General features: G+C 41.2%; 1 protein-coding gene across 2 annotated transcripts in view; it reads right to left on the reverse strand.

Annotated features, from left to right (window-relative positions):
• STK39 (serine/threonine kinase 39) overlaps positions 1–15,069 on the reverse strand; it is a 300,163-nt gene that overhangs the window by 120,444 nt on the left and 164,650 nt on the right. The window contains exons 11-13 of one of the 2 annotated variants that reach the window (XM_046019744.1): positions 8,869–8,991; positions 8,742–8,771; positions 1,119–1,181 (exon numbers count right to left, since the gene is read on the reverse strand). In XM_046019744.1, coding sequence (XP_045875700.1) covers positions 1,119–1,181; positions 8,742–8,771; positions 8,869–8,991 — 216 coding nt within the window. The remainder of the gene's footprint in view (positions 1–1,118; positions 1,182–8,741; positions 8,772–8,868; positions 8,992–15,069) is intronic. The other variant, XM_046019745.1, reaches the window with a different exon arrangement.

Raw genomic sequence — 15,069 nt, forward strand, 5'->3', positions numbered from 1 at the left:
GGAAGAACAAATGATATATATGAAAATGACTTATACAACTACAATGTGTTACATAACACTCGTTATCCTAATCCCCATTCCTGTTTCCCTTATTCTATTTGTCTTTGGACAAATTATTATTCCTGACTTGCCTTTTGTCATTGAATCAGTCCTCACAATTTATCTCAAGTTGTTTTACTGAGTTGCCTGATACAGAAAAAGGACCTAAACAGAATCCCAGCTCTGCTTCCAACCAGTTCTATAATCTTGCGTGAGCCACTTAACCTCTGCAAGTCTATGCCTCCTCAGCTATAAAATAAGGGCCAAGGACTAGATGTCTGACCTCAAACAGACTTCCTGCAACCATAAAATCCTATCACTCTCTCCTCGGTTTACAGCCACTTTCAGAAAACATATATCAGGTAGGATGAAAATGAATTTATCGATGGATATGGAGATCTGGGGGGAAAAGTTATGATTCCCAAGGCTGGTGGTGCTTGATAGTATGACGATTTTGAGAGCAAAAGGGCTTGCCTATTAATTATAAAGCAAAACCAGAACGGGGGGCCTGCACCCTTTTCCTATGTCCATGTCCCTCTCCTGTGTTGCTCAGCACCCAACCTGACTCGTGGCTCATATTTTCCATCATGTAACTTTTAATATAGATGCATTCCACAGTCCCTGCACTTCTATTTTTACAAGGCAACTTGTAGAGATAAATTGGCCCATAAAATTCCATGATAAAAAAATTATGAAAACAGGTTGTAGAAATCCAACCAAGAACCAAAAAGGAAAAACTATCAATTAACTTTACGGTTTTGTGGCGAGACTCTAACAGAATGGGGAATCATTTTCTTTCCTTTTCTTATTTCACACAGTACCCACAATTTCAGAAGCAGTGTGGTAATCAATCCTTGCTCTTGAACCTATCATTTAAAGGTTGGAAGTCCTGAAAATCATGGTCAAGAGTAACAGTACTCTTTTCTCCATACCTATTTAAAAAAAGAGAGTTTTTACAAGCCCGCGATTTTGATGGACTGCCCTGAAACTGTCTATCTCCCGAAAATGTTGGTTTTTTTTTTTTTTTAAACTAGGTCTACAAATCATCTCGAACGTAAATGACTGGTGGAGAAACATACCTGAGAGTCCTGCACTGAGAGGGACTGTATCTGCTCGGGTATACTGCTGGCATTCACCGCCATCTGTTAAGAGAGGCACCATTACAGCACTTAAGGAAACCGAAATGAGACAGTAAGGTCAGCATGCTTACACCAAGTCCCGATTATCAGAGACAATTTTGCATAAGTATGCTAAGCTGGTTTTTTGCATCAAAATGTGATCTTTGACAACCTTCACTGGAATCACCTAGATGCATGGTAAAGATTTCTGGGCCCCGCCTAGCCTAGGATTCAGAATTTCACGGAGATGAGAGAGAATGTGTATCTTCAACAAGCACCCTGGGTGATCCTTATGCTTTCAGAGAGTCACTAAGCGAAAGTGAAAATGCAGGGACTATTTGATAGTTTAAATCTGATAGCAGAGAGATGCCCTTGGACCATCTGTTCTTGTCACAGAATTTCGCCTAAAGTTAAAAGTCCCCACTGAAAGGATGTTAGGATAAGTAACATTTAACCATGACTTGAACTTTAATCATTACTTGAAACCATTTTTTCACTGGATTTAAAAAATACGTAAAGGTAGTTGGACTTTTAAGACACATTTCCCCAAAAGAAAAGTCAAAGCAATAGTTTATTTTTTTCCCTCGAGGTGGAAATCCAATCCTAATGTGATACAAAAAGTATTTTTCCCTCAAGCTTTACTTCTGTGAACTCTGCCCTCAAACAAAACTGGAAAGACCAAACACACACACACACACACACACACACACACACACACACACAAAACACCAAAACTAGAAGAGGAACAGCAATGAAATGAAGAATATATATTATTTTTTTAAACTACTATCAATTCTAAAATAATGAGAAGTCATCAGAAATTTTTGCAGCAAGTTTTCTAAAGTTTAAGAAATAAAATTCTTATTCTCTGGCTTCCTCAAAGTAACTAGTTAGTAATGAAGTAATAGGAGGAAGTCTACTACTGTCTGTAATTTACTTTGAAATGCATCAAAAATGAAGATGGACTGATGGACTGACAAAGTATAGTAATGGTAGAATCTATGTGTATGTGGGTGTTCACTGTAAAGTACTTTTAGTGTTGCTATATATTTGAAAATTTTCATAGTAGAATGTTGGGGGGAAATGTGTAAGAAGAACAAACAACCTGTATTCTTTAACCAGCCAGAGGACCTGGGCTTACACCAAATGATATCTTGTAAAGAATCCGTCAGGCTGACTGAACCCAAATTTGAAGTAAGGTTTGAAACCAAAACCCAAGTCAGCACTTACAGAATATTCTATCTCTAGTCAAAAGACTACTTTAAACTGAAAAACCTTAATGGCATTTATTAGAGATGAAAACTTCTCTTTCTCCTAGGGAGGTCCCCTCTCCTGACCTGCTTCCTTATTCCTGGGCTATCATCAGAACGGAGAGCTAGTTAACTGGACTGGGGGCTGGATCCCCAAGGACCCTGTGCAAGCTCACTCCGCAGGTACGTTACCCTGCAGGTAATGAAGGGACCAGCCTCTAACTCTCACCAATATACAAGCTATACAGGGGATTCCTCAGGAAAACAGGCAGAGATGCACAGGAGTGGTGGGGAGCCAAGTCTCCTGTGCAAAACATCTTCCTTGGCAGCCAATTCCAGTCACCCAAATTTCTCCATTATGGGCGTACATTTTTAAGTATAAAAACTTACAAGAAAACGAACATATTAAGCAAGTGTTATCACAGTGTAATATAAATTTGCTTATTGGAATTTTTTTTTTTGTTTGGTTTTTAAATAGTTTGTTTTAAGAAGAACACTTGAGAAAATGGGGGTTTTCACAGGAGGGAAAGAAAACAGATACTGGGTAAAAGAGAGGGAAAGATCCCAGAATAGAGAAAAGAAAGGGACAATGTCTGCTAATTTCCCACAGAGCTCTAATCTTATTTTCTATTTTGAAAATTACTGTGGCTAACTAAAAGCAGTGTGTTATCCTGGATTGGAGCCTGGGAACCAAGTAAAGGTTATTCGTGGACAGACTAGTGAAACATGAACACAGTCTGAGGTTTAGCTGACGGTAAGGTAGCACTTCCGTTTCTGTTGTGACAAACGTACCGAGCTCACACAGAATGGAACAGCGGGTGACGGGTGGATGGGAACTTCGCATTATCTTTGCCACTTTCTTCGAAATATGAAATTATTGCAAAATGGGTTTATTTTCAGAAATATAGAAGGTTTCTGATGACAAATCCAATGTTTACGACAAAAAGTCAGAAAGCCAGTCACCAGAAAGAAGAACATCTTTTAGAAAATGGTGGTAAGAAAGTATGGAGTCAAAGCCGTCTGTGGTGACAAAAACCAAGCATAATAAATTTGGAGAAATCATATCTTTGCCTCCATCTACAAATGGATACAAGACAAACATATGTAAGAGCAGACAGGCATTTGGAAACCACGAGAGCCTCAGAAATACACTAAAAAAGCTAATGGCAGTTCTAACAATCAGGCAATAGCAATGAGTAAACGTAAGCAATAAATTTAGCTTTCGCATTGTGACTAATCTCCAGTAAAATTAACTCAGCCTAAATCCACACCCAATTTATTTTCTCCTCAGAACAAAATACCGGAGTCGGGAAACAGAACGTTTTCACAATTAACCTCATCTAGCTTCTGTAATGAAATCCCTCAGTCTCGCTCTTACCGGCCGTCAAGGGCCTTGGTCAACAAACCTTCCCACCTGGCTCCATGACACTTGATTAAATCAAGACAATTTCTCCAAGAGGTTTCTGAAACCTCTTTCATGGTTTTTCTTCTTCTCTCCCTCTCTTTTTTCTTTCTTGAGATTTCTGACATTTAAAACAAATTTTCAGAAATTTTGAGCACACAACCTTCCTGGATTTCAGTGTGGACTTCCGGATTTGGAGCAAGTGGTGTGGTTTTCCCAGCCAGTGGTTCCTGATCCTAGCCACGTATCAGAATCACATGGGCAGTTTCCTACAAATCCAGGTTGCCTGGACATCATCCCCAACTCCCAAATCATGATTTGAGGGCTGGTTCCAGGCATCTGCATTTTTAAAGCTTTCGGTTTTTCTGATATGGAGCCAAGGCTGCAAACCATTTGTTTTCATGCCTAACAGAGGGGCTTCTGTAAAAGGAATGCTTCTTTAGTAGAAGCCTTAGCAAATATCTCCCTCGGTTAAAGGAAACCCAAAGAAGGTAGGAATGTAAAGATAAAGGCAATTTTACTTTTATACAGAAAATTAGGATATAAATCAAAATGGATTTTAAAAATTATAAAACATGTATTGATTATTTTCAGAATCTGACAAAAGCACTGTCAAAAAGAAGATCAATAAAGAGGTAATAGCTGAAAGGTTTTCTATAACATAGGATGGCATACAGGCTAGGAAACCCCACCTCAGGAAGCCAGTCTTGCAAATATCTCTCCTGACCCCAATCTCCAAAGAGATAAGCTTCCAGAAAGCGGGCTCTCTGCTTTGCTTTTGTATAATTCCCACAATGTCACAGTACCTAATACTGCTTCATGTAAAAAACCAGGCGCAGCTGAAATATTTGCTCAATTAACTTCATTATTAATACTACCGTTACATTAACAATATAGTCAGCTTTAAGTTACCACTGACTTCCACTATCCAAGTGGAATATTATAATAAATAAATGAAATGAGCATGAATTATTTATTTACTACAAACTATGAATTACTAGTAGGTTGTAGCTAACACTTTGCAAGGCTATTTCTAAAATGTCAGGTTAGGAACAATTATACTATGGGTTTGGCTATGAAATCTCAGGACAAGTGGTATAACTCTGGCACTTCACAGGTTTCACTGGAATTCTCTTGGATTTAAGAGGATCTCCAAATATGGCTGAGTACCAGGCACATCTTCCCAAGGCCCATCCTGACCTCCTTCTCCAACGAATGCTATAATACCTGAACATTCTGCCTTATACTTCCCAGGGGAGCCAAATAGCCCTTCACAAAAAAGCATCTAAAATGCTCCCCCCTTTATTGAAGCCTCTTACTCTGTCTGAACATGGAACTACCAAGTAGGGCTCCTATCTCTGAACTTCAGCTCAATTACGTAACACCTTCTGATTATTTTCCCCTCACCTCTGACCCACCCACAAATATGATACGCCTTTTCAGGCACTTGTTTAATGTCCATTTCAGTGTGTGGGTATTCATGTCACCAAGGGACGTATACGGAGGTTCTACGAGAAGCAACGGGAAAACAAATATGAATAAAATACTAGCCCCATCTTCTAGTGGCTTCTAGTCAAGTAAATAAACTGCAATTTAAATGACGAGCATTCTTGAAAAGCTTATTAAAATGTGAACACAGGCATTTAAATGTATCATTTGGCACAGATGAGCATTTTCATCCTCAAAGATGTTTAACGGTATAAGGTACACTGTCAGAGGTTCTGTAAATTGCCACTGCTTTTTTATTCTCAGCTTTACTGAGATACAACTGACAAATAGAAATATGAGATATTTAAAGGGGTTCAGCTTTAGGTAGCAGCTATTAAAAATTCAAAATCAGATTTTGTCAAACGAAGTAATCACAGTTCTTTTAATTCTTTACTCCAGTTGCACATGTGCCCCTCGACATGCAGACACAAAATGTGAGCGGAATGCAGTTTATCATCCTAACCTCAATGCTCACCAAGAAGTTAATGGTTAAATAAACCATTTCAATCCACCCAGAGGAATACAACCCGGCAGTTAAAACCAGAGGCAGATCTACATAACAACTAACAGGGGAAGATTTCCAAGATAGAATACAAGTTGCAAAAACCGAAAAAACATTTTTGTGGGGTCACTGTATTGTCCACCTAAAATGAATGTAACATCATGTCAACTACATTTCAGTAAAAAATAAGTTTATGGTATTTATAATCTCACTCACATTGTCAATAGGATATAGATTTCTTTCTTTACATATTTGTACGTAAATGAGCAGAAAAAAAAAGTCTGGAAGAAAATATTGCCAACTTCTGTCAGACACGGGTTGAGAGGGGTAACAAAATAAAAAAGTGGTTCTTTGAGTTTTTCTACTTAAGTCTTCCATACGAAGAATTTTATAAGTCTTTGTGTCCCTTTCAATACACCTACTCTGACCAGCCCATTTAAAATTATAAAACCCGGGACGCCTGGGTGGCTCAGTTGGTTAAGCGGTTGCCTTCGGCTCAGGTCATGATCCCAGCGTCCTGGGATCGAGTCCCATATCGGGCTCCTTGCTCAGCAGGGAGCCTGCTTCTCCCTCTGCCTCTGCCTACCTCTCTGCCTACTTGTGATCTTTCTCTCTCTGTCTCTCTCTCTCTGACAAATAAATAAATAAAATCTTTTAAAAAATAAAAATAAAAATAAAATTATAAAACCCCAGCACATCCCTGTACTTCCCACCCACTATTTTTTTCCCATTGCTCCTGTTCCATTGTAACAAACCACAAATTGATTTATGAAGGCTGTTGCTTGTTGTCTACTGGCTCCCATCAAAATATAAGCACCACGGGAATGGGGATTTCATGGGTTTTTTCCTCACTGACATATCCCCAAAACCTACTAAAACAGTGTGCATCGTGTGTGTGTTGCCTATTTACACATTCAACAATTCTAATTCCTCTTGTAATAGATAAATACTTTTTGCTTCACTTGCAAAATGTGAATTCAGGCCAAGTGGCAAGTCAGGGAGCTACTTTAATTAAAAAGTTCAAAGGCTAGAGGAACCACCCTTGTAGCTGCTCTTAACACAGCTCAAGATACTGAGCTGCCAACCTTGAAAAACAGAACAAAACAACTGGCCTGAAAAGTCAGGCAAAATAATAGGTGGGGCTGGTTATTCCTAAAATGTGGCACGAGTGTTTACATTCAAAGACAGGAACCCTCAAAATTAAGGCTATCTATGTGTTCCTTAATTATAAACCAGCATGGGAACAGACAGACGCCTCTGGGAAATCAAAGGAGTGGAAACACGGAGAAATGCCTAAGACTTTCAAATCCCACCCAAGAAGGTCGATAGTGACGATGATTAACTGACAGCATGCTATCTGTTATTCTCTATGCAGAATGATATTCTTGCCAAAAGATACTGTTAATCGCCAAATAACGGCTCAGTTATCAGAGCAAGTTCCTCTAGCACAGAGGAGGACAGTGTCACAATAAACTTAAATCCTCCAGAGGAAAGACTCACACCCATTAGTCTGCACTAGGAAAGCAGGGTTCGGTGAATACGTTGCAATAAAGACATCCCATAGTGAACCAATACAAATGCTTTCTGCACCATGTTGCTACTTGAATCACATTATTTTGTTCTATGTCTAAGCAGGATGGACATAGTTAGAGACATTCTAGGAAACAGATGAAAAACCTTGAATCTGCACTTCACTGTGGATAAAACAGGAAAGTAGGCAGGGAGAGAGCAGAGTGCACCACACCTGGTTACGATCATTCTAAAAACCAGCATAGGTGTGAAGCCAATGGGTAGCCAGTGGGTGGTGGGAACTCATCACCGTGGTTTGTAACAGAGAGGGATAAATAGTGGTTTGTAACAGAGGGATAAACAACTTTTTGATGAAGCTTATTATTTTATGTACAAAATGGAAAGATTAATCCCTATGATAAACATAGGAAGAAACAGGAACTAAAGGTCAGGTAACAATGGGAGGCAGGAATACTGAAAAATCCCTAGGGAGGCCCCCTGGACTGGCAGGAAGAATGAAGAAGCTGGAGGGAGAGGAGAATGCTGGTAAACAATGGCTTGCCCCTCCTATGGGCTCTTCTCAGAAGGGCCTGCTGGCTATTGCCCCTTGTGGTGGAATGGAAGATTTGCCTTGCTACATCAAAATGAAATGTCTGCTAATTAAAAAAAAAAAAGTTGGGGTGGATATCATTTGTAACCTAAAGTCTTCTGTTTTCTTAATGAGAATTTATCAAGGCACATATTAATTACTAGGTCTGTAAAATATTTGGAGCTTTTTTAATATGCTCAAATTTTCTCTAGGAGAGGTAGCCAAGTCTTTTGAACTACAGCCATCATTAGGCATGAAGATAATTAACCAGATGGAGGAAGTAAAGTTAATCAAAAGATGACCAGTTCTCAAAGGGAAGCTGAGGAGTGTCCCTTGCCTACTAAGCGACTCAGGAAATTGTAAAGCCAAGACCAACAGATTCAATGTCAAGTTTCCAACTATTTTACATCTGCTTTATTGTAAACTAAAAAATCTAAGAAGAGATTCTGCCTGTGTGCCTACTGTGTTTTCTAAAGGACAGTAATATGAAGAGTTGAGATGAACAGAAAACTAAGTTGAGCATCCAGTTAGCATTTATGTGCATGATTTCCTCAAACCTCAGAGCAATTTAAAAGTAGTGTGATCATGACCATCTGACAGAGAAGGAAACTGAGGCTCAGAGTAAAATCACCTGCCCCGATTTATAAAGCCCAAAAGTAACTCAGAATCAGGACACGCAAAGTCTACGTATCTTTCCTTTTCTGCTACTCCACGAGAAGAAAATTTTGAAGTCTCTTTCCCCAAATGGGTCACACTCTGACCCGCAAGGGGCAGTGGAGGCAGGAAGGGGGGGGAGCAAGAGTGAGTGGACAAAAAAAACTTTAAATAAATAACCACCACTCACCTCTGGGTTTTCTTCTTTTACTCTTCGTGACTGTAAAGCAATTGCAGACCCATTAATACACGCACGCACAAAATGCCACAAAAATAAAACGTGCACAGGTTAGCTCACCATCATCGATGTCCCTTACCTTTTCTTGAGAAAAAGCTGCCTTCCCTTCTTCACTTTTCTCATCCATCTCGTCGTCACTCCACTCCCAGTCACCGTCCTCAGTTTTATGAAGGTGGCCGCTTGACCCAGGAACTCTTCTCACCTGAAGCAAAACACACGGGCCCAATTCTTCACTGGTGGAACACGAACAGAGCTCACTGGGACTGCAGCTTGGGTCACGCAGCGCACGCCTATCCTGAGCACACCCTAACTGGTTATGAATTCAGGGATGGCAATCAGTACTCAGAAAGACCACACAGCCTGTAAACTCCCATACTTGTCCTCTTTCCGAAGCTATTGTGTTCTTGAAATACATTACTACACACATGAAGAACAAAATATTCTACACACATATCAGCCATCGGGATCAAACCCATCTTTCACTTTTGCTTCGGTTAACACGTCATTAACTACTACACATTAAAGGCCATGTGGCTGGCTTCAAGATTGCCTAAGGAAATGCAAGTGAGCAACAGACTGCTGACAGAGGGAAGGCAGGGGAGTCAGGCAGCTTAATGAAGCAAAGGAATCCAGGGGTGTATAAGCGATCTAAAACTTATGTCCAAAAAAAAGCAAATACCCTTCTGTTGCCATCTTGCTCTTTTTCAAAACCTGACATCACACTTGTTTTCCCAGGATTCTGCTCAGCAAAACAAAACAGTATCAGACTATTCTTAACAAACCTCATAACACTTTGGGACTTGGGGGATTGCTAGAAACAGAGCAAGATAATCAGCAACCATGCCAGATCATCTAAACAGATTATACCAGTCTTCTGCAAGAATTTCAAAAATTTTTTGAACTAAGGTAGAGATGTGATTCAGGAGTATGCTTTCCAAATGCCTGGTGTGGGTGAAAAAGCAAAACTTTTTAAAAGGACAGGGTGACTGAGAATGATGAGCTTCTGACCAAAGTAATTTGTCTTAAAAAAGAAAAAAAAAAAAAAAGGACTCAGACATAATTAAACAAAGCAATGTAGCAGATGAACATGTGAACATAGCAGCCAGGATCCACTGATTCGGAGAAACTTCAAGGGGAAAGCGACCTTGGAGACGGTCTGTCTCACCCCCTCATTTTACAGATGAGGAAATGAAGGTCCAGAACGTGACTGAAGATCACAGGGCCATAAGAACAAAGTTAAAGGAAGAAAAAAAGCCTTTAGATTCCCATTGAAATGTGAGACTTAGGGGTGCCTGGGTAGCACAGTCGTTGAGCATCTGCCTTCGGCTCAGGTCATGATCCTAGGGTCCCGGGATCAACCTTGCATTGGGCTCCCTGCTCGGCAGGAAGCCTGCTTCTCCCTCTCTCCAGGCTTGTGCTCCCTTTCTCGCTGTGTCTCTCTCTGTCCAGTGAATAAATAAAATCTTAAAAAAAAAAAAAAGTGAGACTTAGACCATCGAATGATGACTATGAAACTGGAGTCATCTAAAAACATCCTGTGAAGACTTTGAAAAACTATAATGGGAAGAAAACACAATTTTCCATAATAGAAACTAGTTAGTTATATCATGGGAGCTTCATTAATCCTAAGGGAAATACCACAGACCTTAAATGTAAAGTTAAGTATTTACATACACGTTCAGTTAATGTCAATTCAAAATCAACACAGGGTCGGGTATGAATTAAAGACATTATTGCATGGAACCTGTAAAAACAAGCCTGAGCATTTGGTCTAGAAGATCTGAACCCCAACATGGAAAGTTAAAAAATAAAAAACTCTTATTCATAACTGCAAGCAGTTATGCTCAATTTAAAAAAAAAAAAAAAAAAGCTTCTCTCCATTCCAAAAATAATGAATTCACCTTTGAAGCAATCCCTTCTGTGCTTGACATAAGATTTTTTTTTCCATTTACATTTTTTGAATCATTGGAAAAGACCTAATGATAGTGATTTTAATGTGCTAATAGATGCTGGCAAAGTAGTGTAGAGAAAAAATACTGAAATGCCCTTCGAGACATTCAGAACAGACTGCTCTTTAAAACTATAAAGAAATGGACAGAGGGGCACCTGGGTGGCTCAGTGGGTTAAGCCTCTGCCTTTGGCTCAGGTCATGATCTCAGGGTCCTGGGATCGAGCCCAGCATGGGGCTCTCTGCTCAGCAGGGAGTCTGTTTCCCCCTCTGCCTCTGCCTGCCGTTCTGCCTACTTGTGATCTCTCTTTCTCTCTCTCTCTCTCTCTCTCTCTCTCTCTGTTAAATAAATAAATAAATAAATAGATAGATAGATCTTTAAAAAAAAAAGAAATGGATAGGGAAGGGGAAAATAATTCCTTTTCTTTTTTTTTAAAGATTTACTTTAGAGAGAGAATGCACGCAGACAAGGGGCAAAGGGAGGGGAGAGAGAATCCCAAGCAGACTCCATGCTGAGCACAGAGCCCTATGTGGGGCTCGATCCCAATACTCCAAGATCATGACTCTAGTGGAAACCCAGAGTCTGATCCTCAACCAACTGGGCCACCCAGGTGCCTGAAGAGAAATAATTTTCTGTTGACATATACAATAAAATTATTTTCTTAGCAATACTAATCCTGATGATAGCAACACAAAGGAAAATCTGTGTTAATGACTATATCAAAAGAGAAAACACTGTTTAATGACTACATTAAAAGAATTTAAAGCCTTGTCTATTACAAAGCATACTATTAACTAGGAAGTGAGAAAACAAGGAAAACTGTATCAGAAACAGAACTCTACTTTTTTTTTTTAAGATTTTATTTATTTATTTGACAGAGATTACAAGTAGGCAGAGAGGCAGGCAGAGAGATGAGCAGAGAGCCCGATGTGGGGCTTGATCCCAGGACCCTGGCTTTAAACAGACAGAGGCTTTAAACTACTGAGCCACCCAGGCGCCCCAGAATTCTACCTTTACTGAAACTGCAAAAAAACAAGCATGGTTGGTGAATTAGTATTCTTCAAGTACTAATACTTAAGAGAGTACACCAAGGAAATCTCTGACAATAGAGATAGTGCAGCTTCACAGCCTAAAATTTCCTTTATGCCCCTTTTCCTCTGCTTACAAGATCTGTGGGTTTTGTCTCTACAGGGAGGATCCAACCACAGACAGTAAAATGGCCACCTTCTATTTTATTTTAGAACCCTGCCTGTCTCCCTCCTAGTTTTACTTGCTGGGAGAGAGAAAGATAAAGCAACATGTCTAAGATTATAGCCTCAGGCACTGAAAGAAATGGTGGCGTGGGCCTTTAAGTAATAAATACTGAACAAATAAATGTAGAAATTAAGACAAACACATTATAAAATCTAGGTGGCAGAAAATATTGGTATAGGAGTCGCGAGAACAAGAATACGGATCTGTTAAGGACATCCTTGCCGTTTACAGGAAGGAAAAGAACTTGCAGTATAATTTGAAACCTGGGTTTCATGGTGTATTTATGTGACATTGACCTCCACTGAAAAGACCAGAAAGCAATTCCACAAAGTGACATCCTTGAGGGGAGTTTGCAGGGACTCCGGGAAACAACTTCCACCTTCCAAAGCTCAAGCAAATAAGTTTCACATAGTTTAACAAATGGGGTTCTTATTTAGGAACTGATGAATATGCTACAAAATAAAAATATTTCAAAAAGAAGATGCGAAAAGGCTTCTGTCCTTCCCCATCTCCTACCACGACAAAGGTGGGGGTGACTGTTGCATCGCTCTCATTCAGCTAAACAAATTCATCACTTAGTAAAGCCAAGAAGTGGTAGTTGGGGATTTAGAAAAAGAATCGAATGCTTCTCAGAGAAAGGAGCTCAGTCATGAGCCCACAAATCCCTCAGGTCCAACAGTGAGGTTAGACAAAGTTCTGCATGCAGTGACATTTATTCCCAAGACTGGGCATAAAATATGGTTGAGCAGTTCTACTGATTTGTTATTTTCCTTCCTTTCTCGAAACCCCATCTTTATGAAGATCCATTTCAAAAATGAACCAAAGTTTGGATTCCCACCAGAAAAAAAAGTCAGGTGCAGACAGACAGAGAAACAATGTGCCTCTTGAGCTACTGCTGGTGGCCAAGCCAGGATGAATGGCAGAACAAGGGGAAATCCCCGGAGTGGTCTAGTGTTCTCAGTGGTGACCCTCTCAACACAAGCTTTCAAGAAATATCCGCGACCCAGGGTCTCTGTACAACATGTCACATTGACTCCAGGCCCCTGATACCAGAACAGGAAAAAAGGTGTGAAGGACAGACAGAAGAAGACTGTCAGCAGATAAGCGATGTAGACAGGGTGTTGAAGATGTTAGAAGTTAAAGTGTCTTTCTCTAACAAAGAATGAATGTGACCCAAAAGAGTACTGGCCAAAATTTAGCAGCATTTGTCCAATCCTGCATGGCCCTTCTTTCCAAGGCACCTGCCAGCTGCTCCCATGGCTACATTAATGTCTCCCTGGCAGTAGGACTTCAAAGTCTCCTCAGAATGATTTCTCCATCGGTGGGAATCCTGTGTTCCACTTTTCCACCTGTTTACAGCCTGACCACAGCCTGAACCTGAGAGATCCGGATATGGTAGAAAGCAATTCCCAGTAACTTTTCCCTTATCAGGCATTCTACTGACCAGAAGTATTAAAAATGTTTCTAATTAATTGCAGTTTATAACACCTTTGAGGTGCTGCCAAGGAAACAAAAAGCTTTCTAAATTACCAAAAATAAAAAATAAAATTAGGGGCACCTGGGTGGCTCAGCTGGTTAAGCAACTGACTCTTGATTTTGGCTCTGGTCATGATCTCAGGGTCATGCGACTGAACCCCCCCATACGGCTCCCGGCTCAGTGCTATCTGCTTATCCTTCTCCCTCTGCTAATCCCCCTACTTGTGTTTTCTAGCTCGAAAATAAAGTCTTTTAAAATAAAATAAAATAGGGGCACCTGGGTGGCTCAGTCGGTCAAATGCCTGCCTTTCGCTTAGGTCATGATCTCAGGATCCTGGGAACGAGACCCCACATGGGCTCCCTGCTCAGCAGGGAGCCTCCTTCTCCTTCTCCCTCCTTCTACCACTCTGACTACTTTCTCTCTGTCAAATAAATAAACACAATCTTTAAAAATAAATAAATAAAATTAGACTATGTTTTCAGCAGGAAATATTTTACTCTCCTTCTGTCTTCTACTCTGACATTACGTCCTACGACCTCCCTGACAGCTCCGTTCCAAGCCTACTTCCCGGCCTCACCGTGCTCTCTGGCCCTCGCCCCCCCCCCCCCATCTTATAAGGTCTGGAGCCCACAGCTGACTCTGCTTGTGCTGCACTTACCATACCCCACGCCCCTGCCCTCTCCCTGGTCAAAGCACACCTGGGTGGAAATCCGAGTGGCTCAGTCCAAATACGAAGCCTTCAGTCCTGAGCAAATGGGAGACTAGCCATGTGCCCAGTGCCAAGACAGACGGTGGCTGGCCGCTCCTAGGCAGGGTGTCAGGACTGCCACAGCCCTGCCCCTCGAGGTGTGGCTCCTGCACCAGCAGCAGCAGCATCACCGGGGAGCTTTATTAGAAAGGCTGAATCTTGGGCCCCACTCCAAACCACTAAATCAGAATTCCCTTTAGCAAGAGCTTCAGGGGATTCATATGCTCTTTCAGGCTGGAGAAGCACGGTGCTGATCGATCACTCTTGGGCTAGTCCCTCTCCCCAGCCCATAATACCGGCTGTTGTTTCTGTAAGTTAGTTACTGTGCTCTGAGAACTTTAAATACCTTAATGAGTTTAATCTTCAGGGTAGCCTCATGCGCTGAGAATCACTGTACTCCCCCATTTTTCTGAGGGAAGACTGAGGGGCAGGGAGGTGAAATACCTGGCCCAGCCCATAGAGCGGGGAGAACAGGGGCCAGGACCGGAGAGCAGGAGTCTGACCCCAGCCTTCCAGGGTTGGGCTCTGCTGCTGCGGCTCACAGGGGAGCCCCATCCTGCCCAGCTCAGGTCATCTCCAACAGCTCCACCTGCCACCCTCAGGGCACCCAGTCCATCCAGCCTCTGCCCACCCCTCTGACAAGATTCTAATCAACTCCTTCACGCCCTCCACGCACCTTCACCTCTTTTCCTCTTGTGTGAAGGAAAAATGGATCCCCTTTCCTCTGAAAGCCAACACCTCCTGCGTGCTCATTTATCTACACACTTACTCATTCCTTCAAGAAATTTCCAGCCAGGCCCTGCTCCTCTACATCCACCAGAAACACATTCAGTCTCTCCTAGACTTTCGCCC

The sequence above is a fragment of the Meles meles genome, chromosome 9, assembly GCF_922984935.1.
Source record: "Meles meles chromosome 9, mMelMel3.1 paternal haplotype, whole genome shotgun sequence".
NCBI lineage: Eukaryota > Metazoa > Chordata > Mammalia > Carnivora > Mustelidae > Meles > Meles meles.